Source organism: Manis javanica, chromosome 6 (assembly GCF_040802235.1).
Source record: "Manis javanica isolate MJ-LG chromosome 6, MJ_LKY, whole genome shotgun sequence".
NCBI lineage: Eukaryota > Metazoa > Chordata > Mammalia > Pholidota > Manidae > Manis > Manis javanica.
In genome coordinates this window covers 51,902,257-51,925,611 of record NC_133161.1, presented here as the reverse complement: position 1 = coordinate 51,925,611, position 23,355 = coordinate 51,902,257, and the positions used below count along the sequence as shown (strand labels likewise).

The following is a 23,355-nucleotide window of genomic DNA, read 5'->3' as shown; positions in this document are numbered from 1 at the left end:
TCTACCATGCATAAAATTACTATGCTAGGCAGTAGGGACATAAAATCCTTACATTCAAGAGATAAAGACTTACATTAAAGGAAAAAGGGCAAAGCATTATTATTTGAATTTGCCTGTGCTTCTGATATGACAAATAATTGACCAATGGCTTATGACCATGGAGCTCATCTACTTTCGATGGACATTAATGGTATCTGTCACAGTTCGCATTCCTAGGCCATAGAAAACAAAGCCAGGAATGAGATGTCATTGTCTTAGGGCTTACTCCCAAAAGCTCTCAACCGCTCAACTCACCTAAGTCCTCCTCCTTTACTCTCTTCCTCCACATCATGAGTATTGCAAGATTTTATGATGACTTTTTTAATGCATAAAATGACCTGGAAAAATTTATTTTTTTCAATTTTTATTCAATAGAACAAGAGGCAACACTGCTATATAAAGTACTGCATATGGGGAAAATTACACACATATACAAAACCTCAAAAAATTAAACTCCAGTTTATTTCCACAGCCTTAAAAAGGTAGAGAACACATAAAAATATCCAAAATCATAGTTTATTCTTTAGGAATGTAAACTATAAGAATATAATTAGAAACAAGTATACTTACTATGAAAAAGTATCACTACATGATTAGAAGTAAAAATAAGAAGTACACAATAAATTCCACATAGAGAAAGCAACAATATGCAAAATGGTATCTTGAGTTTACTAGCAGAAACCTTGTATCAACACACAGGTACTCTAGAACTCTACTATCTAAAACACAGAAACAGCTTCCAAAATGTTCACTGCTAGTCTCTTTAGATATGCACAAGTTACAAAATACAGAAGACAACATACAGATGTTCTCTGATGTGGAATTCAGCAGTATTAAACATAAGTGTAAATAACTCAAAATATTGAGTATAATTTTACTAAGCAACAAATCTAAAGTATAAATTCATGCTACTTAAAGGACTAGAGATTTTCTATTTTTTATCCAAAGAATGGAAAGACACTATTATACATTAATTTTTCTATCTACAATGCTTAATTTAAGTACCAATCAAATTTTTGTTCTTCTTAAAGTTTTTAATAAAATACTTTGTTACAACATTTAACATATATACTTCCTTAATGTGCTTCCCTTTAATAAAGTGTAGATTTCATTGTGCCTGTAGACTCAAATAGTAGCCTTAATTATTTGTCAAAAATTCTTTTTTTCTTTATAATTTAAAAGTTTTAACTTTCATTTTTCCAAAATAGGCAAAATCCCTTAAAACTGGCATCATTTAAAAAATCTATTTTGGTTTAAAAAACATATTTCCCCTTAATCCAAGTTTTATTTTTAAATGTGTAGTGTTTGCTAAATAGTTGCTTCATAATTGAAAAGGACTGAGAATTTCAACTCTACAAGTTTACAAAGCTGCCTTCAAAAGTTCCATAGTGGTATAGCAGAGATTTCAGGTCCTCACTTGTCCAGGGTTCTCTCTTGAAAAGTCTACTTTGTTTCTCTCCCCACTTAAATTCCAAAAGGCAAATGCTGGGACTCAACTTCATGAGAATATACGCTAGGCAGTTGGGTATTTGAAGAGTGAGAGGTGGGGTAATTCCAAGAATCTCTAGAGGTTTAAAATGTAGAATGGAGCTACAATTCCTGTTTAGATACTCTGAGCTATGAGGTACAAGGCCCCAGTTTTGTGCCGAATCCTTCTTGTGATAAAATATATTATTCTGAATATATAGGGGGTCTGTGCCCAAATGGTCACATCAGAATCCTCATGAGAAAATGACCTAAAAAGCCACCCCAACTTGCAAATTTGGAAAGGTGAGTGGGAAGAAAGTAGTAGGGATAATTACAACCATTACCACAGCTAGCATTATCCAATATTTGTAATTGCTACAAAATATTTCAAATGTATAATTCTTATTTGAAATAGTATCAAATGTACTATAAAAGAATTTTACTGTTAACTCCATACACCAGAATATCAATCAAGGCAAATTACTTGAAGCAAAAATTCAGAACCACTCCGAGTGAGCCTTCAGAGTTTTTAAAAGAATATACACATGCAAATTTGTTGTGTGTTGTACAAAAGGGTGGTGCTTCTTTCATGCTTAAAATTGTAGCCATCCACAGCTCTGATTCCATTTGATTAACAAGGAAAATATAAAATGTTATGTTTTTATGGCAAAAATAAGTGAAAATCAAAAATATAGAATTGAAGGGCTTAAGAAGTCAATGTCATTGACATTATTAGAAAATAAATTAGTTGTTGAAAACAATTTAGGTTATAATGATCTGGTAGCTAACATATTTGATCTAGAATTATGAAACCACTGGAAATTCTAAACATTACATAAGTTATTTGTTTGCATTTTGATTTGCTCTCCTCTGAAACTTTAATGTGCATAAGAAACCACTTGAAAATCCTTCTAAAGAGCAGATTATAATACAGTGGATCTGAAATTCTTCATTTGTAACAAGATGCTAAGTGATATCAATTTATTTACTGGTCCTCAGACCAAAGGAGTAGCAATGACTAGAATACCAAAATGAGGTTTCATTACAGCATTTGAACATCAAAATATGACCTCAGCTAATGTTTCCTCAAATTTATTGTATGTTTCCTAAGCCCCTTAACTTGCTTAAAATGCCAATTTTTAAAATTAGCTCCTAAGATTATTAATACTGTTAGTAGCTATACCTAGGGGGAAATTCTTTGTTAAAGAATTAAAAAAGACAATAAGAAGTTAACAGTGACATTTTACAAATATTTTAAATTGTATACAGGATTCCTATTAAATTTATACTATATCAAATTTGTCTGGTTGTCTTACCTTTTCTTTACTACAATTTATGCCAATAGACCATATTCCATTTTCTATTACTGGAACTAAAAAAAATCAAGTTCACTTAAAAACCATATTCTATTCAGGGTTAATAAATGAAAACTAGTTTATGCTTTTTGAAGAATTAGATTTAAAATGGTAGCCAAAGTAGTTATGGTCAAAAGTGCATTCATAGTATAAATGCCTTAGCACTCTTCAGGACATACACATTTTTCACATATTTTAGTTCTCTATAGGCAGATATAAGAGGAAAACTAGCATTTGCTCTGTGTGACCACAACTGGGGATCATGAATAAGGAAATCACTATGTACAGAGACCAAGACTTGCTAGGCCTTCCTTCCCTGTCAACTTACTCTCGTCCTCAGGCCAGATTTCTCTTTTATTCTGAATTATTATTTAAGCATACTTGATTCACAGAGAACCTTAACCAGAGCAGAAATGACCACCACTATCAAACACCCAACTTTGACATCCATTTAGAGGTCACACTGTTCTCTACAGCTACCTGCAAGTTTGTTTAGCTTCTGCCATATTGCCTTTTTTTTTTACCTTTTGGCTGGGGAAACCACATTGATTATTCCTTCTGTAACAACATGGACTTTTAAAATGAGTTTGTTCACAAGATAACCTATATGATTTTCTTGTATTTTATAATTCTCAATTTAACAACACAAACATAAACAACCCTAAATTAGTTAATACATAAAGGTCCTTTATCCATATTTCACTATTTTATAGGTAAAAAAAATTTACCTAATTTCCTTCATTTGCAGACAAACAATTCAATATTGTATGGTTGACACTGGGTATCTGGAGAGCTGTGTTGCAAAAATTACAATGATTTCCAGAAAGTCTTTGATGATGTGTGCTTTGAATTATAGGAATCCAAACTAAGTAGGATTTCCAAAGTCGAGCAGCAGGGTAAGTCAGTTGTGTGATCTATTACATCTTAGGAATTGAAAGGGCTCTTCACCTGCTAAATCCAGATCAAATACTTCAAAACAACACATCTGCTAGCACTCTGATTTTTGATAAAATAACAGAAAGCCCTCTCCCCATCCCCTGGAATTACATAATACTCTAGGTACTGAGTTACCAGGTATTTTCCAGTGCTTTTCAGAACTACTCCACTAATCTTAAAGATGATCTGGTTACAAACATTTTTTCAGGCACTCTTCATACACATCATTTTTGTTCTTTCACATGCCTGTTTTTCAGATGGGCTTGCTGAGCAGTCAGATGTAGAATTCCTGGGGTTGCACCTCAGCCTTGTCCTTTAAAAAACAGTTTCCACACATAGAGGTTCCCTTTTATTCTGAAGGTCAAACATATAGCTACCAAAATAGGAGTTATTAAAAACAAAGAACAAAAACCTCATAACGTCACATGAGATGTAACCAATCTGATCAGACAATCTGCCAAAATATATTGTCACACTGATGATCTTAGGGCAATAAAAAACAAATGAGAAAGACTCAAATCAAAGGGGAAAAATGTAACCAAGAAATAGCAAAACCATATTTCACCTTAAGTACAACCTAGGCATTATTCCCTTCATAAAGTCAGGGTAGCCTTCAGAATTTAAGACACCAGGGCTCCTGACAGGAACAGGGAGGAAAAACCCTAAGCCCTCTCATAAAGAAGTGCTTGTGTTTCCACATTCACTGGTTACATGAGAAAACTACTATGAATTAATCTGTGGACAGAGTAATGCTAATACTAGGAGGTCTCTGCTGACCTGACTGGTGCTTCACTGGGAGCTCAGTCCTCTCAGAACCATAAATAAGCTTTTCTTCTTGGAGACTGCAAGCAGAAAACCTATTGGCATCTGTCCCAGTCCCACAGCCACCAGCAGATGATGGGTTATGTGGGACTGGGACACCACTGACTTGTTCAAAGGATTTACTAAATACAGTTGTGGCAGTCTTAGCCAAACCATGGCTACTGGGTTTCGGCAGGGATTGGCTGGTTGTTAACGTAAGTCTCTTCAGAGAGAGAAGCTCAAGGTTCTCACTTTGGGCTCTCTGAGTCTGTTTTCGAGCAAAGTGATCTTTACAAGACTCCACTGAAGTTTCTTTTTCTTTTCCTCCAGTTTTGCCTCCTCCTGACCGTCTCTGAGTCTTTCCTACACCTGTCTTGTTACTAGAATTGTGACTACTGTTTGATAAACCCGACTGGCTGGTACTAGATGCAGCCCTGGAATAAAATCCCTCATCAACTTCAGATATCTCCATCAGTTCTTCTTGACCTGTTAATTCTGTATTTCCTAAACAAAGAAATAACAAAGATTAATTAAGGATCTTCAGTAATTATTTTTTCATGATCAATATCAAATCAGTTATACATTAAATAAATTAAACTTTAGCATAATTACATAAAGCAACAGATTATAGACCAAAATCAAAGGAAAAATCAACACATTCTATAAAATGTCAAAAAGTTATTATAATTAAATAAGAGCAATTTAGAGTATATTAAACAAAAAGCATGCCATAAATAAACTACACCCCACTGTGTTTTCAGAAAGAGTTCTCTTACTATTCATGCAAAAGATCAGAAACAATTAGGAAATACCACACAGTAAAACTAGGGGTAAAGTCTCTACCAGTAGCAAGTAGTATAAAATCAAAGCTCTTACCAGGGAACTTTTTAAAAAATGCTATTAAAATATTTTAAAGATTTTTGTAAAGGTTGCATTCTACATTCTAGATTAGTTTACTAAGATAAAAAGATATAGACTATGAGTATGACAAGCTCAAACTTGTTAAAATTCTATCCAAAAATACAAAGATGAAAAAATAATTTCAGATCTCAAAACATATGCAGAAAACTGGAAGCAATTTTTTGCCTGTTTTCATAGCAATTTACTCGAGACAATATCAGTATGACCATTCCAAAGAGCATTAAAAGTCATTGAGAAATTGTGGTGCATAATTCATGCATTTTGATTATTAGATGACATGCAAAATTTTTGTGACTGTGCAACTGTTGCTTAAAACATGCAGCAGTGGCCCTGTGCCATGAGATACCTTGGAGTGCAGCTATAAAGTGCTCTGCTAAAACTGCACTCTGCCAGGTGAGTTTATTCCATCCTCCATCATTTTTCTTACAGATTTTTGCCTCCTGATCTCTGGCAAGCCTTTGCTCTCAGTTCTAGGATCTGTGGCTGTTTCCTGCACACCCTGTATATGCTGAGCATCAATCTCTCCTAGTGTTCTGCCTTTTTCCCCATTCCCGGTTCTCTCTCCGGCCACATTTGTGACACTAATCTCAGGAATGACAAGGATGCCCAATTCAGTAGTATCATTATTGTTGTCAGGTTGCTCTAGAATTGAAGATGATAAGACAAAATGACGGCTGAAAACAAAACAAAATAAAAAGGCAAAACAAGAAAAACAAAAGCTCCAAAACAAAAACTGGACAACTGAAGGTTATGAATTAAGCCAAATATCTGCACTGTAGAAACTAACACAGTTTACAATACTATGACAGCACTGGGGACAACAGGATCATGTTCTTTAATTTTAGATGTCAATGAAAAAACTCACAGAGCATCAATTTATGTTCTGCATGTTTTCACACACACATTTGACATGGACTATGAAACAATTTTTCATGAATCAAAACACAATTTCTACTGTTTTTTAATATTGTGACCACTTTAATTTATGTCAAGTACTAGGCAAATGTTTAAGTATGTACAGTCAAAACTCTACCTCTGTTAACATAAGGAACCAAGCCACTTTAGAAATTCCCCTTGCAAACTTAAAATTCTACTTTTTTATTAGATTACACTGAGGCTTAGTAAACTATATTAGAAAAATGCTTATTCACTTAAGGTATCATGGTTAATGATATCATGGTTAGTAATGTTACACATATAGTTTTTGTCTCACATTCCAATCATTGTGTATGTTTGTAAATGTTAATGTGGCTATGACATAACTAAACAGTCTATTCCTTCAGACTCATACCAAGTCCCTAAATTTAGGCTAGCTTGTAACAGCTAATTATTAAACTGAAGAAAAACAAAAATGGATTTGGAAAAACTAATTGGCTTATTGGTGCTTTATTATGAAAATGGCCATTGTAATCAAAACAAAGGAATGAAACTCCTAACTAGTTAATACTTGTAGACATTTTATTCTGTCTTACATCACAAAAGCATGGTCTTATTGAAAGTTGTCAAGAAAATATCTGTAATAAATGGGGAAAAAATAACATGAATCTATCTACTATGGCCCAGTAATGAAAAGTTAAAGTTCAAAACAATGTAAGACTATGCGAAACAGTAAATACTCTTAAAAAAGGTAGACCACAAATCTGCTTGAGGGCCATTACCTTCCTCTTTCAAATGTTTTTTATGATAGGTTTATCAAGCTCTCACTCATACTGCTAAAGCATGTGAAACAATAACAGGGGGTGAAAGAATGGAGGCTAGAGCCACACTCCTGTGAATCCTAAACTTTGCAGCAAGTTGGGATCCCCTCATTGTTAAGCACTACTGATGCCTGGTTCTCACCTAGACATTCTGCTTTTATTAGTATGAGGTATGACCTTGGCATTGGGATTTTTAAAAGCTCCCAGGTGACTAAGGTGAGCAGTTAAGGAACCACTGCTCTTTTTTGATCCTTTCACATTTTGAAAACTGAAAACAAAAAGTTATTAAGAATGCACTGGATACTCCATACCCAGCAGCAATGTGTACTTCTGGAGGTCCTCAAAGCTACATGAGCCTTGGGCTCATGAGCCAGTGTGCTGGTATAATAATTTCCCATTTACTTGGTGCTTCAGAAACTTTTGACTGAAGGTTCTCTAAATAGAATTTTTGTTTCTTAAACAGGCCAAAGCATGTTGGTGAGATAGTATCATGCTGCTGCTTTGAGTGCTCCCTAATAGAGGTTTAATAAGATTAAACAGCTTCAAACATTTCTATTCCCCATTGCTAACAGCTGTCTTCAAAGTGAGGGGAAGTAAAATCTAACTGGGATAAATGCCAGAAGCCACTGCAACTCAGAGAAGAATCGCCATGGCACTGATGGGTAACAACCAAGGCTGACCCATTTATACTGCACATGTAGTTTCATAAAACATCCATTGAAGGGACCATAGGTCCAAAAGAAATTATAAACTGTGGAAATTATCCAGACATATCAAAACTAATGAATATTAAAATTTAATAAAATTTTAAATGATAAGCATAGGTGGCCTAACAGAAAACAAAACTACTTACATTGGACGGCACTAAAATAATTTTTGTGACTGTATTCACTGTATCATTCAATTATATTCTCAAAATTGTTGGTGAGCCTTTGAAGTAGGTAGTTGGAATCCCATTTACAGACAAGGAAAGTGAAGTTCAGAAAAAGCAACACAATTATTCAGTGAGGGATCTAAACAGCAAATCTTTTGACTTCAAATGTCCATCTAAATATACTATGAATTCTAACTCTTCAATTCATTGAAGTCAGTTTGAATTAAATATCCTCTGAAATACTTCAGTTAGGTTTAACTTACTTGCTTAGATTCCTGATCACTTCACAGAAAGCAAATAATTTACTTTGGCTGAACAGAGAACAAGAGCAAATAACAGTTTTTAAGAAAACCTAAGTAAGTCATATCTCTCAAGTTCAGTTTTTTTTTAATTGTGTTTATTTTTTAAAAGATGCCAAAGAAAATTATTGATTTAAGTGGTACAATGGTGAAAATTTATAATTTTGCAAGAAAGACTAGAAAATAATGAGAAGAATATTATATAGAGCAGCACTAGGTAATAGGATTGCTAATCACATTTATGGGGATTGTGGTAAAGACTGGCAGCCCAAGAAACAATGACATTAAATTTTTTTTAATCATGAAATTCAAAGGCAAATAGAAAAATGAGACTGTGTTCTTCCACAGCACAAATATTTGACTAATTTATGTCTTATCACTCAAAAATGGCAAATTTTTTAACTGTCTATTGAAGTAAATTCATGAAAAGAAAAGCATGTAACTGTTCAGAGCTAGAAAGAACCGAAATATAGCTCTCAGGAAAATCTGAGAACAAAGAAAGTCTTACGTAACTCAAAACAAAGATTTCTTACAGGCTCCTGCTCTCTTTCTCCAGCTTCTTCCTCTGTATAACTCTGTGACCCAATGCCCCTATGCACACCTGCTTACTGTCGTGCTGTTCCCTAGGCCTGGAATGCTCTTCTGACATAGCTACATGGCTCATGCCCTTACTTCCTTCTAGGTCTTCTCTCAAAAATTTTGTTCTCTGTGAAAAGCATTCTCTGATCATCTTACTAACTTTTAAAATTTCCCTTATTTCATGTACCCTCTTCCCTACTTTGTTTCTTCTTCTCAATTACTCACCAACCTACAGATCTGTATTTTTTTTAAATCTACTAGATGTCAGTTCCATGAGGGCAGGGATTTTTGTCTGGTCATTGCTATATATCTACTACCTGGGAAAGTAGCTTGCATATAGTAGGTACCCAAAAAACATTTGTTTGATGAATTGAATCTCCTGTTATGAGATGAAATTATTATTAGAATAAATAAAGGCGAAAAAGCATGCAGAAGACATGGGAAAAGCATGATGGGAATGTGTTTTTGACTTGATAAAAAGGAAAAAATAATACATCACCTATGGTAAAAAAGAATTTTTAGATGGCAGAGAAAAGCCGAAGGCTTTTTGTTTTGGAAAAGTAGCCTCCTCTAAATGTAGGTTTTGGTAAAATTCTTAGTAATGTCATGAATAATTTTTAAATTTACAGTTCTTTTTAATGTATAGTTCTGTATATCTAAGGAGAGAAAGCTAGTTCTTTCTCTAAGAAAATTATAGGGGAGACGTTTTAAAGAAATACAAATGCATAGGAAAATAGAATCTGTTTAAAAGCCCAGAACTTAAAAATCTATGTGAAAGCTTTCATGAGTGTTCTATACCTATAAAAAACCAATGCTTACATTTAACTTCAATTAATTCAAAAAGTTCAAAAAAGATCCAAAGAGAAACTTCTCAGAGAATATTTATTTGTAAAACCTCTACAAACAGGTAACCTTCTCTCCATATACAGAAATGAGGAGAGTTAAAGAATACTGTTAATAGACATTTCCAAATTGGTTGTCAAAGGCACTCAAATCACTTCTCCCTACAAAATTTCTTCTGTCTTTGAGGAGAAAGAAAAGGTGAAACAAATTGCAAATATCATTAAAATTGATCATGAAAAGTTGTGATTTCTCTCATATGTAATTTTATAATCCCAAATATCTATCGGTCATGAAACTCTGTCATTCATGAAACTCTATCCCCATTTTAGCTTTTATTTTTTATTGCTTCCCTATTTATGAAAAACAACAATTTAAATATAGGATCACTTTTTTACAGCTCCATATTAAGACTACTTTATAAGTCTAAAGGAATCTGGTTGTAACCCAATGCACTTACAAATTTATTTGTGAAAATAGTAAAATAAACTGAAGCTTTAAAATAACTAACCTATCCCTTAAATGCCTGCACCATACAATTTTGACATTCATTATAAAAAGTATTTTAGTGTAAATCTCAGAACAAAGTTATACACATTCCTTTACAACTTGTAAGATATAAATATTTTACATTTCATAAAATACCTGAACTTCATACCCTTTAATCTAATCAGATTATGTTTATAATTTATTCTGTTCACTGGAAAAAATGTTATTTATATTCATTAAGCTATTCATCGTAGTGTTATCTATAACAGCAAAAATTAAGAAACAAATTGACAAATTAACATGTTAAAGAAATGGTTAAATAAATTATGGAAAATCAACTCAATGTGGTATTATGTAGCCATTAAAATAATTAGACTTACTAGAACTTGAGAAAATGTTTGACAATGTTAACTGAACAAAAGCAAAATACCATAAAAATTTTAATACAGCACAACTATGAAAAATACATACACATATGGAAATATCTACAAAATGATAACTCTTTAAGAACTGGGATTATAAAACAATACCCCTCTAACCCAGTTTACTATCATGATGTCACACTGTTTTTTTTTCAATAAAATAAGAGGAACAAATTGCTCAGCTATATTATAAATGTCCTCAGCATCCATTTATTCATTTATGTATTCAACTACTATTTCTTGAGTACCTATTATATGCCAGACATTGTTTTTAGATGCTGGAGATACACTAGCCAACAAAGGACGTCTTGGCCTTCAGATGCCAGAAACAGAAAAGGGGATGCCCTTCTCTTCCCTGGTGTCTTTCAGATTCGCAAATCTGAATCTAAGATCATTTTGGTCACTACTCCTCTGGGATGCAGCCTTAAAAAATGGAACACCTATGACCCCCAAACCTTGAAGAAGCATATGATCTTCTGCACCCGTGCACTAGGATCACCTAGGCCACAGTACAGAGCTTAGATTATGTTCTGATGCAAAGGGCAGCCATTGACAGGTACACAGATAAACTACTTGCATACTTTATTAGCATTTTTCATGAACAGAAGTCACATTTGTATAACAAAATACTGAGCATGAAGTGTGTCCTGAGTTAGAAAGAACAGCACTATAACACTCCACATCCTGGGCCAGGAAATTTGTAAGGTAGATTAGAAGAAAGCAAAGCTGCCACGGAAACACAGAATAAGGATCTGGCAGTGAGAGGGCTGCACCTGTGCAAGGACATGAACAAAGACTAAGATTTAGAAATCCGGGTCCTGAAGCCAGTAGATTTCCCAGATAAGAAAAGAGCAGCCAGGGGCACACAGGAAAACACAGGCTGGACCAGAACGATTATTTATAACCACACTGTTTAGGAACAATTACTAGTTTCCTCAAGTAAATAACAGTCAAGCTTTTAACTTTTGTGTGAACATAGAAAATGATACAATTCTCCTTATTGGGGTGGATTCAGTCACTCTCAGTAACTTTTTTAGTCATCTTTATTAAGTCTCAAGTTAAAAAAAAAATCACTTTGAGAACTGCAACATATAGATAATGCTGGACCAGGTGAATCCTTCATGATGATTAAGATTTTCATGACCATACAGACCAAAAATAGGTAAGCAACATCTATTACAAAATTATCTATAAAAGTTTATTTCCTCTTCTGTATGTATTGTGCAACAAAATCTCCTAAAAAGGGAAGGTTAATGTTCAATAGTAAGTAATAATAAATAATAACTTCCCTAACTACAGCAAGAAGCGTATGAGGTTTCCTTAGCAAAAAATGTAAAACACAATAAATAATATACAAACAATATCCTAGAGGGTATTATGCTAAGTGAAATTAGAGAAAGGTGAATACTGTATGATTTTACTTATATGTGAAATCAAAAACAAAACAAATGAAAAAATAAGAAACAAATGAACAAACAAAACTGAAATAGACTCATAAGCAAAGAGAAAAGACTGGTGGTTACCATGGTGGGTCGGGGTTGGGGGTGGAATGATGAGTGAAACAGAAGGGAAAAACGTAGTGAGCATGTTCAGTGTCTTGATCAGAGTGCTGTGGTTACATGACCATATACACATGTCCAAATTCGTCAAGGTGTACACTAAGATTTGTGCATTTTATTGCATGCGCCTCAATTTTTTAAAAAGTGCTTTTGCCTCATAAGACCAATAACTCTGATATGTCTTGCTTCACTGTGTAGAAAATGTTTATTTTACCTAGAAACAGAGTTTTTGTTCTTATCAAAAGTTGGCTATTCTGAGACTCCTATTTAAACCTAAAGTTCACATGTGTCAATTGTAACATGATATTTAGCTCTTTGGTTAATGCGTCCTTTTTCTTTGAGTCATCTGATGTTTCATATTGTCCTCCATGAGTATAGAGCGCTATATCAAGAATGTCAGTTAAAATTCATGCAATGCTAACTTTGGTCAGCTTATTTTTGGTCCAAATGTTTTATCATCTATATTGGGAAGGGAAAATTTGTTCCTCAAATAGCATTTTAGCATCTGAAAATAATAGTTTCTTAAAATAATACTAAAAACATGTAAACCTTTTTATAAAACTGCCAGTTTTTTCCCTTAATAGTAGAGACTTTTAAAATAAAAACAGCATTATAATTTCTAATTGCAGATATAAAATTCCAATACCAATTCTTTAATGCTTGCTACTTTTGAGTTTAAAATGACCATTTCTGTGTTTTTTGAAACACTTTTGTAACTATTAACAACTTTGTTTTTTCTCAACTAAACACTTTTCTCAAAGTCATAAAATCAGATTCACAAAATAAATGTTCCATCTCAAGACTTACGATACTTATCTTTTGCAGTATCTAGAAAAACTACCTTAAATGTGTTGATTTATAAATATTTTTTAAATATTTTACCTACATATGCCTCTTATAATTATTCAGATTTGTTCAACAGTTAGAAAGTTAGTAACATCTTGTTTCATCAATATATAAGTTAATAACCAAATTAATAAGTTCTAAATCAATAATTTTCCAACATGAATTATACCTTTGTATTGTTCCTTTTCTTTTCTCATCTAATATATTAGTAAGATTTCAATTACTAAATCTTTTTAGTATGTTCAGCCTCCTTACGTTTTTAAGTTGTTTAGTGGTTTAAGCAAATTGAAACAAATCACATTTTCCATGTTTTTTAAAGAACATAATCACACATCTTCGAATTTTGTTGTAATCATATAAGTTTAAATACCACGGCATCCATTAAATAGAAAGTTAATAGCTCTTTAAACGTTATACCATTTATTAAAATTTATTAAATCCTTTAAATAGAAACTTAAGACTGAAAATAAACAGCTACAACATGAAACTCCACTTCCTTTAGATTCAATCTGTGTAAAATGTATTGTTTGATTTTTCACTTAAACATTCCATAAAATTAATTACTCTAAAATTCTCAGTTTACTTATTTTGTATTACTACTGAGTTAAAGACTTAAATATATAGATAGTTATTTTCAATTCCTTTTTACTACTTGAAACTTTATACTCTTGGATCCCCTAAGCCAAAATAATGAAATGCAATGTTATAAAAAATAAACCATTTAAAATATTCCAGGACCAAAAGTAGGGAAAAATTCAAAGTACCTAGTTTATAGATATTGATTTTTTTATTGATGCCTATCTGTTGCAAATGTAAATATACATAATTAAGAAATATGACTTCAATCTATTTTCATGTTAATTTGGGATTGAGACATATATTAAAACAACATTCTAAAAAATCCTGACTGTAATGGTGACATAAATGTCAGATAACAATTAAAGTACTATAATTCAGGGCTACAGAAATTACCAAAAAAATAATTAAATTAGTGTATACTTTTGTGTTTAATATTATACTAAACATGTTGATTTCTAATTGAGAAAATATATAGTTTCATGAAAGGGCTAATCAGTCACAGGACCATTTGAATAGTAAATCAGCTAGTAAAAACTTATCAGAACACTATTATTATGTAGCTATAAAACAAATAGTTAATTAATTAATAATTAGCCTTTACGCAATGCTTGAAAGACTACCAAATGCTTTTCACTTTGTTGTCTCACAAATGCACAAGTGGAAAGAATGCTGGGGAATAACAAGGAATTGGAATTTCACTAGATAAGGTTTTTATTAGATAACTAGTTAGCCAAAGTTATAAGCACTCATTACTTGCAACAATAACTTAGTAAGGGGACTTTTATAGAACAAAGAGTGGTATTTCAACAACTATTTTAAAAGAAAGGAGTAAAGTTGGTTTCATTGTTCCAAGTATAGGTAATTTTTTAAAAAGTGGAAGAGTGAATCATAATGGTGTAGTGGTTGGGGTGGAACAGATAAAAGAATAGCAACTTAATTTGCTCTGGAGGAGAGGGAATGGAAAAGTACTAGGAAATAAATAAATATAGATTGTATAATAGAATCTCGAAGTGATAGAGAATCATTTGGGGATTTAAGAAAAAGGGCTTATCTTAGAGCCAAAATGGTAGATGATGAAAATAGTTTTGAGACAAAATTTAATAACAGTAGAATTGAAGCATAATTATAAAGACATACTTTGTTTTCCTTTTAGCTATTCTGCTTATTTTTTTAAAGGAAATAAACATTTAAGAAAATAAAATTGCATTTTTATTATTAATTCTAAAATTAATAGATTATTATATTGTTTTATTTTTTTATTGGGATTTTCATTTTGATTCTTGTTATGGTCATAATCTACTCATTCTTCTCTTATTTTAATACTTTTTAATGTTTAATCTATTATTATTCTTTTCTCATTGCATTTTACTTTCAAATTATGAGTTCCAAATAACCCTCAATCTGGAGGTGCTTTGAAAATCTAGGTTTAAAAATCAGTACACTAAGTGAAACACAATATGCATAAAAGAATTAACAATATATAAATAAACCTATTAATTCTGAAATTATGACTCTTGAAAGTCAAAAGCAATTCTACATTGTTATTTTAGATTCTAAACATATGTATTGACATGGTATTTTCAAGTATTAAAATTGTCTCAAAATTTATACACAAAGTTGAAAAAGTTTGAAATTCAACATTAAGTGAAACCATGTCAATACAGTATCAAAATAATCAAGTAAAAAGTGGGGAAAATTAGGCAAACTTGAGTTATCGAACATGTTTCTCCAAAATAATACCTTAGTTGAAACAAACCCTTTAAAAAACACTGTTTGGTTGATAGGAGAGTACACAGTATGGTCAAAATTAAAATAAGAGGACCTTACAAATGTACCTCTCTGGTGCAGGATGTTGATGGTGAGGGAGGATGTATGTGTGGGGTGGGTGGTGGTGAGAGGATATATTGGAACTCTCTGTATTTTCTACTCAATTTTGCTGTGAACCTAAAACTGCTCTAAAAAGTAGAGTTTATTAATTTAAAAAAATGTAGGGCCAAGCAAATAATAAAACTGGTCAAAATAAAATCCTAGATCTTTGAGTTGTTATGTAAGAATAACAAGACCATGTCAAGGGCTATATGTTCTGAAATGTGGGGAAATGTTAAACCTAAAGTAATTTTTTACCTTCCAAAAGAATACTGTCCATTAAAATGTAAGCTGTGGATAGTTCCTAATTTTAAGAAAAGAATGGCAGATTTGTGGAACTTCAGAGAATCCTTAATACATTCTAATTACTTTAATGTAAGTAATTAAAACTGTTCTGAAATAATTTTTATAAGACTAAAATATGAATCAGTTTTGGCTGTAAAAATAAGATTTTTCTGTTACAAACAAGAGAAAAGAATAAATGTGATCAATTGTTCCAGTTTAATATATTTATTTGCATGTATAATTTTTGGTGACTCAGATATGCAAACACACTAGTATGTTCACATGGCTTGATTATTTACATTCCTTAACAATAAAGGGAGATGGAAAGGGAGGAAATGAAAAAAAAAAAAAAAAAAAAGCTCTGTTTGGCTGCTTCCAATGGAAGAACCTCATTTACTCCTCTCTCTCTTCTCCCCAGAAAGGCGGAAAAGGGAGAGGAAAGTAGAGAGGCAACAAATAAAAACATAAAAATGGAAGGAACATAAATGTCCATCCATGAATAAATAAAGAAGATGTACATGTACAATGGAATATTATTCAACCACAAAGAAGCAGGAGATCCTACCATTTGGGGATGACATGGATGCCTTGTATGGGCATTACACTGAATAAAGTATGTCAGACTGAGAAAGATAAGTACTATATGATCTCATTTCTATGTGGCACCTAAACAAACAAAACAGTCAAACACATAGATACAGAGAACAAATTGGTGGTTTCCAGAGGTGGGAGAGTAAGAGGTAGTTGAAATGGGTAAAGACAGTCAACAGGTACAAATTTCCACTTATAAAATAAGTAAGTCATTTAGTGAAGACCTAATACCCATCCTCCTTAAAGTTTTCCAAAGAGTAGAAGAAGTGGGAATAATTCCAAACTCATTCTATGAGGCCAGCATCATTCTAATACCAAAACCAGCAAAGACACCACAAAAAAAGAAAATTACAGACCAATATCCTTGAACATAGATGCAAAAATACTCAACAAAATATTAGCAAACTGAATTCAAAAATACATCAAAAACATCACCCATCATGATCAAGTAGGATTTATTTCAGGGATGCAAGGATGGTACAATATTCAAAAATCCATCAATATCATTTACCACATCAACAAAAAGAAGGATAAAAACCACATGATCATCTCCATAGATGCTGAAAGTGCATTTGACAAAATTTAACATCCATTCATGATAAAAACTCTCAACAAAATGGGTATAGAGGGCAATTACCTCAACATAATAATGGCCATATATGACAAACCCATAGCCAACATTATACTTAACAGTGAGAAGCTGAAAGCTTTTCCTTTAAGTTCGGGAACAAGAAAAGGTTGCCCACTCTCCCCACTTCTATTCAACATAGTACTGGAGGTCCTAGCCCCAGCAATCAGACAACACAAAGAAATAAAAGGCATCCAGACTGGCAAGGAAGAAGTTAAATTAAACTGTCCCTGTTTGCAGATGACAAGATATTGTACATAACAAACCCTAAAGAATTCACTGCAAAACTACTAGATCTAATATCTGAATTCAGCAAAGTTGCCAGATACAAAATTAATGCACAGAAATCTGTTGCATTCCTATACACTAATGATGAACTAGCAGAAAGAGAAATCAGGAAAACAATTCCATTCACAGGTGCATCAAAAAGAATAAAATACCTAGGAATAAACCTAACCAAGGAAGTATAAGACCTATACTCTGAAAACTACAAGACACTCATGAGAGAAATTAAAGAAGATACCAAAAAAAAAAGAAGATACCAATAAATGAAAACACATCCTGTGCTCATGAATAGGAAGAATTAATATTGTCAAAATGGCCATCCTGCCTAAAGCAACCTACAGATTCAATGCAATCCCCATCAAAATACCAACAGCATTTTTCAATGAACTAGAGCAAATTGTTCTTAAATTTATATGGAACCACAAAAGACCCCGAATAGCCAAAGCAATCCTAAGAAGGAAGAATGAAGCCAGGGGAATTATGCTCCCCAACTTCAAGCTCTACTACAAAGCCACAGTAATCAAGACAATTTGGTACTGGCAAAAGAATAGACCCATAGACCAATGCAACAAACTAGAGAGCCCTGATACAAACCCAACCATATATGGTTAATTAATATACAATAAAGGAGCCATGGACATACAATGGGGAAATGACAGCCTCTTCAACAGCTGGTGTTGGCAAAACTGGACAGCTACATGCAAGAGAATGAAACTGGATAATTGTTTAACCCCATACACAAAAGTAAACTCGAAATGGATCAAAGATGAGAATGTAAGTCATGAAACCATAAAATTCTTAGAAGACAACGTAGGCAAAAATCTCCTGAATGAGCAACTTCTTTCTGAACCCATCTCCTCGAGAAAGGGAAACAAAAGCAAAAAACTAAAAATAGAAATACCATTTGATTCAGGAATCCCACTCCTTGGAGTTTACCCAAAGAATACAACTTCTCAGATTCAAAAAGACATATGCACCCTTATGTTTACTGCAGCACTTTTTACAATAGCCAAGATATGGAAGCAACCTAAGTGTCCATCAGTAGATGAATGGATAAAGAAGAGGTGGTACATATACACAATGGAATACTATTCAGCCACAAGAAAGAAACAAATCCTACCATTTGCAACAACATGGATGGAGCTGGAGGACATTATGCTCAGTGAAATAAGCCAGACGGAGAAAGACAAGTGCCAAATAATTTCCCTCATTTGTGCAGTATAACAACGAAGCAAAACTGAAGGAACAAAATAGCAGCAGACTCACAGACTCCAAGAAGGGACTAGTGGTTACCAAAGGGGAGGGGTGTGGGAGGGAGGGAGAAGGGGATTGAGGAGTATTATGTTTAGTACACCTGGTGTGGGGGGTTACGGGGAAAACAGTGTAGCACAGAGAAGGCAAACAATTAATCTGTGGCATCTTACTACACTAATGGACAGTGACTGCATTGGGGTATGGGTGGGGACTTGATAATATGGGTAAATGTAGTAACCACATAATTTTTCATGTGAAATCTTCATAAGAGTGTTTATCAATAATACCTTAATAAAAAATTTAAAAAACTAAAATTAAAATAAATAAAATAAAATAACATAAAATAAGTAAGTCCTGGGGGTCTAATGTAGAATATGGTGACTGTAGTTAATGCTATATTGTACATTTGAAAGATGCTAAAAGAAGTATCTTAAAAGTTCTCATCACAAGAAAAAAAATTTGCATGTGAAAAAATTCAACATCGATTCATGATTAAAAACTATCCACAAAATGAGCATAGAGGGAATGTACCTTAACATAATAAAGGCCATATACAACACATCCACAGCTAACATCCTATTCAATGATTTGAGTAGCCAAAAGCTTTTCCTCTAAGATCAGGAACAAGACAAGGATGTGTACTCTCACCACTTTTATTCAACATAGTACTGGAAGTCCTAGCCAAAGCAATTAGACAAGATGAAGAGATACAAGGCATGCAAATTGGTAAGAAAGAAATAAACTGTCACTATTTGCAGATGACATGATATTATACATAGAAAACTCAACACTCTATCAAAAAAACTATTACAACTAATAACTGGGTTCAGCAAAGTTGCAGGATACAAAATTAATACACAGAAATATGTTCTATATACTAACAATGAACTAGCAGAAAGAGAAATTGGGAAAAAAATTCCATTTACAACCACATCAAAATGAAAATATCTAGGAATAAACCTAACCAAGGAGGTGAAAGACCTGTACTCTGAAAACTGTAAGATACTGTTGAAAGAAATTAAAGACACAAATAAGTGGAAACCTATCCCATGCTCATGGATAGGATGAATTAATATCAAAATGGCCATCCTGCACAGGGAAATTTACAGATTCAATGCAATACCTATCGAAATATCAATGATATTTTTCAATGAACTAGAGCAAATAATCCTCAAATTCATATGGAACTACAAAAGACCCCAAACAGCCAAAGCAATCTTGATAAAGAAATCCCTGACTTTAAGCTATACTACAAAACTACAATAATCAAAACAGTAAGGTACTGGCATAATAACAGACCCACAGATCAATGGAACAGAATAGACAGCTGAGATATAAACCCACGTATATATGATCAATTGACATATGATAAAGGAACAATGGATATACAATGGGCAAAAGGCAGTCACTTCAATAAATGGTGTTCGGAAAACTGGACATCTACAAGCAAGAGAATGACACTGGATCACTGCCTAACTCCATACACAAAAGTAAACTCAAAATGGATCCAAGACCTAAATATAAGGCATGAACCCATAAAACTCTTTGAAGAAAACAGGCAAAAACCTCTTGAACATAATCATGAGTAATTTTTTTCTGGACACATCTCCCTGGGCAAGGGAAATAAAATAAAAAGTGAGCAAGTGGGACTACATCAGACTAAAAAGTTTCTGTACTACAAAGGACACCACTAGCAGAACAAAGAGGCAACCTACAGTGTGGGAGAATATATTCATAAATGATTTATCCAATAAGGGGTTAACACCAAAAATATATAAAGAACTCATACACCTCAACACCAAAAAAAACAAATAACCTGATTAAAAAATGGGCAGAGGACCTGGACAACATTTCTCTGAAGAAGTACAGATGGCTAACAGGCACATGCAAAGATGCCACACATCACTAATTGTCAAGGAAATGCAAATCAACACCACAATGAGGTATCACCTCACACCAGTTAGAATGGCCACTTCAAAAGAAAAGAAATAAAAAGTATTGACGAGAATGTGGAGGAAAGGGAACCCTCATGCATTGTTGGTGGAAATGTAAATTGCAGCCACTAAGGAAAGCAGTATGCAGGTTCCTCAAAAAAATGAAAACAGAAATACCATTCAATGCAGTAATCCATTTCTAGGAATTTACCGTAAGAAAACAAGTTCCCTGATTCAAAAGGACATAATGCACCCCTATGTTTATTGCCACATTATTTACAATAGCCAAGATATGGAAGCAACCAAAGTGTCTGTCAATAGATAAATGGATAAAGAAGATGTAGTGCATATACACAATGGAATATTATTCAGCTATAAAAAAGAACAAAATCCTGCCATTTGTGACAACATGGATGGGCCTAGAGGGTATTACACCAAGTGAAATAAGCCAGGTGGAGAAAGATAAATATCATAAGATTTCACTTATCTATGGAATCTAAAAACAAAGTGAACAAAATAGCAATAGACTCATAGACACTGAGAAGTGACTGGTGGTTACCATCAGGAGGGGTTGGGGTGGGTGAAGGGGATAGGGGTACAAAAATCTCAATCATGATATAAGTTGGTCTTGGGGATGGTAGTATAACATGGAGAATATAGCCAAAGCTTCTGTAATATATTTCTATGTTGACAGTAACTGCACTAGATGGGGTGAGAATTTAATAATGTGTGTTAACTGTTGAACCACTGTGTTGTACACTTTAAAAAAATGTAATATTGTATACCAACTACACTTCAATAAAAAAAAGAAAATGTGTAACTATGTACAGCAATGGACATTAACTAGACTTATTGTGGTAATCATTTTGCAAAATATATATATATGGAATCATTACGCTGTACACCTGAAACTAATACGTCAGTTGTACCTCAATTTTTTATAAAGTCGTAAGTAAAAAAAAAAAAAAGGGAGAGAGAGAGAGAGAGAAAAGAGGGAAGAGACCCAGGGAAAGAAAAAGGGGCCAATCGCTCTCTTTTTTCCCAGCATTGGCAGTAACAAAGAGACAAGGAGAAAAAAAAATACTCCTTAAAGTTCATGTTTCTTGTCCCTTTCTCCCCAGTTCTCATCATCACTAGCTTAAAGTTACTATTCCATGTTCCCACTGTATTTACAGTTTGGGGTCTGGAAAGAAATCCCTCTTCCTGGGAGGGTTGGTGTGCTAAGGGTGTTATAGGGATGTAGGTGGAACAGGAAAGACATTTAGAGTTCAATCAAATAAAGAAACGGTGAATGTGTTTTTCCACAGTCATAAACTAAACCTACATTCTACAGTGCTATGCTTCAAAAACATTACAGTATGAAAAGGCTTCTGTGGGTTCTGGAATCTACAAGCCCTTTAACATAGTTTCTGCAAAAATTAATGTATAAATAAATTAAATGTTATAATTTGTATATATTTAATTTATATATAAGTAAACTTAATTTTAAAATCCATTTATTATGTGAGAATTGTTTATATATTTAAGAGCTATAGCAAAGATACCTATCCTCCCACCAATTAGTCAGTGTTGGCTAGAGAGACTAGAAAAATTATGAGGTATTCAAGTAAGGACCAGGACCATGAAGATGGAAAACAAAAAAAGTTTTTAATTCAGCAGTACAGAGTAGCAATGAAAAACTATTCTAGGGAGGAAAGTCAAGATTGCCCTAAAAAGGGAGCATGCTACCCGCCTGTATAGATAAACAAGGATCTTAGACTTAAGAGTCCAATGGATAAAGGGAACTTGTACTACAGAGGAGTGGTAAGCGAGTAAGCTATATTCACTATCTGCTCTATGCACGTGACATGCTTCCAAATCCTCATCCGTGACTTTTGTTACCATAAATAGGAGTTGCCCAAATGCAAAGTTGTGAAGACAGAGTAGGTGATAAGGAAGGTTACTTTAATAAGTCTGTAGCCCCAACACACAGTGGCCAACCCCTCAAAATGGTATTTGGAAGATCTGGAAGAATCTAATAGATACAATATATTTAAGTGGTCTTTTTCTCTTGTTTATTCCTATAAAATATTTCTGAAAAATAGCTTCTATTTTATTGCAGGGCACACATCTTATTCTGTTAAATGCACACATGGACACATACACACACCTTCTCTTTCCTACACACACATGCACAAATACAACTGAATTTCACTATTTCACATTTTTAACTGTAGGACCTATTGTTCTCTCTAGTTCCCCATACATCCACCTAAACAGCAAGAAGGAAAAATGGAAAATGGAAATTCATTCTTGCATTTCCTATACTGGTAGTTTGGGAGTGATTTTGGCCTGAATGACTTATGATGTGGTTCATTGCTTCTATGCTATTTTCACCTATTAATGCCAAAACTGAAAACTGATCTCAAGGGTACCACTGTATCTAATTAAATGACTTTCTATCTTTAATCTAGTACCATTCAGCAGCATAATTTTTACTGAAGAAACTGAAGCAAGTTTGGACTTTCTTTTAAATAGCATAATTTGCCTTGCTAATGGCAATGTTACCACCTCTTTTTATGCCTTCCTAAAAGACTTTCAAGAATTGTCACAGTACTTTAAAAAAGAAGAAAATTGAAACATTGGTGAAGCTGGAAAATTTCATCATCATTCTTTTTTGACATATTATCTCTTAGATTTCCCAAGTAGGAACAATGGTAACGGTTCTCATCATATTTCACCATGAATCATCTCATTCTTTTACATTTTCTCTGTAGAGACCCCAGAGACCATTGTAACTGAATGCCCCAAAAGGAACTACCATTTTCAC

General features: G+C 33.3%; 1 protein-coding gene across 5 annotated transcripts in view; it reads right to left on the bottom strand.

The window, feature by feature from the left end:
* Window positions 1-386: 386 nt before the first annotated feature.
* Window positions 387-23,355, bottom strand: part of HYCC1 (hyccin PI4KA lipid kinase complex subunit 1) — a 92,410-nt gene continuing 69,441 nt past the window's right edge. For 4 of the 5 annotated variants that reach the window (XM_073238708.1, XM_073238707.1, XM_037022097.2 and 1 more), the window contains one exon: window positions 387-5,102. In XM_073238708.1, coding sequence (XP_073094809.1) covers window positions 4,528-5,102 — 575 coding nt within the window. In that variant the 3' untranslated portion in view covers window positions 387-4,527. Of the gene's footprint in view, window positions 5,103-5,865; window positions 6,162-23,355 lie in introns of all 5 variants that reach the window. The other variant, XM_037022113.2, reaches the window with a different exon arrangement.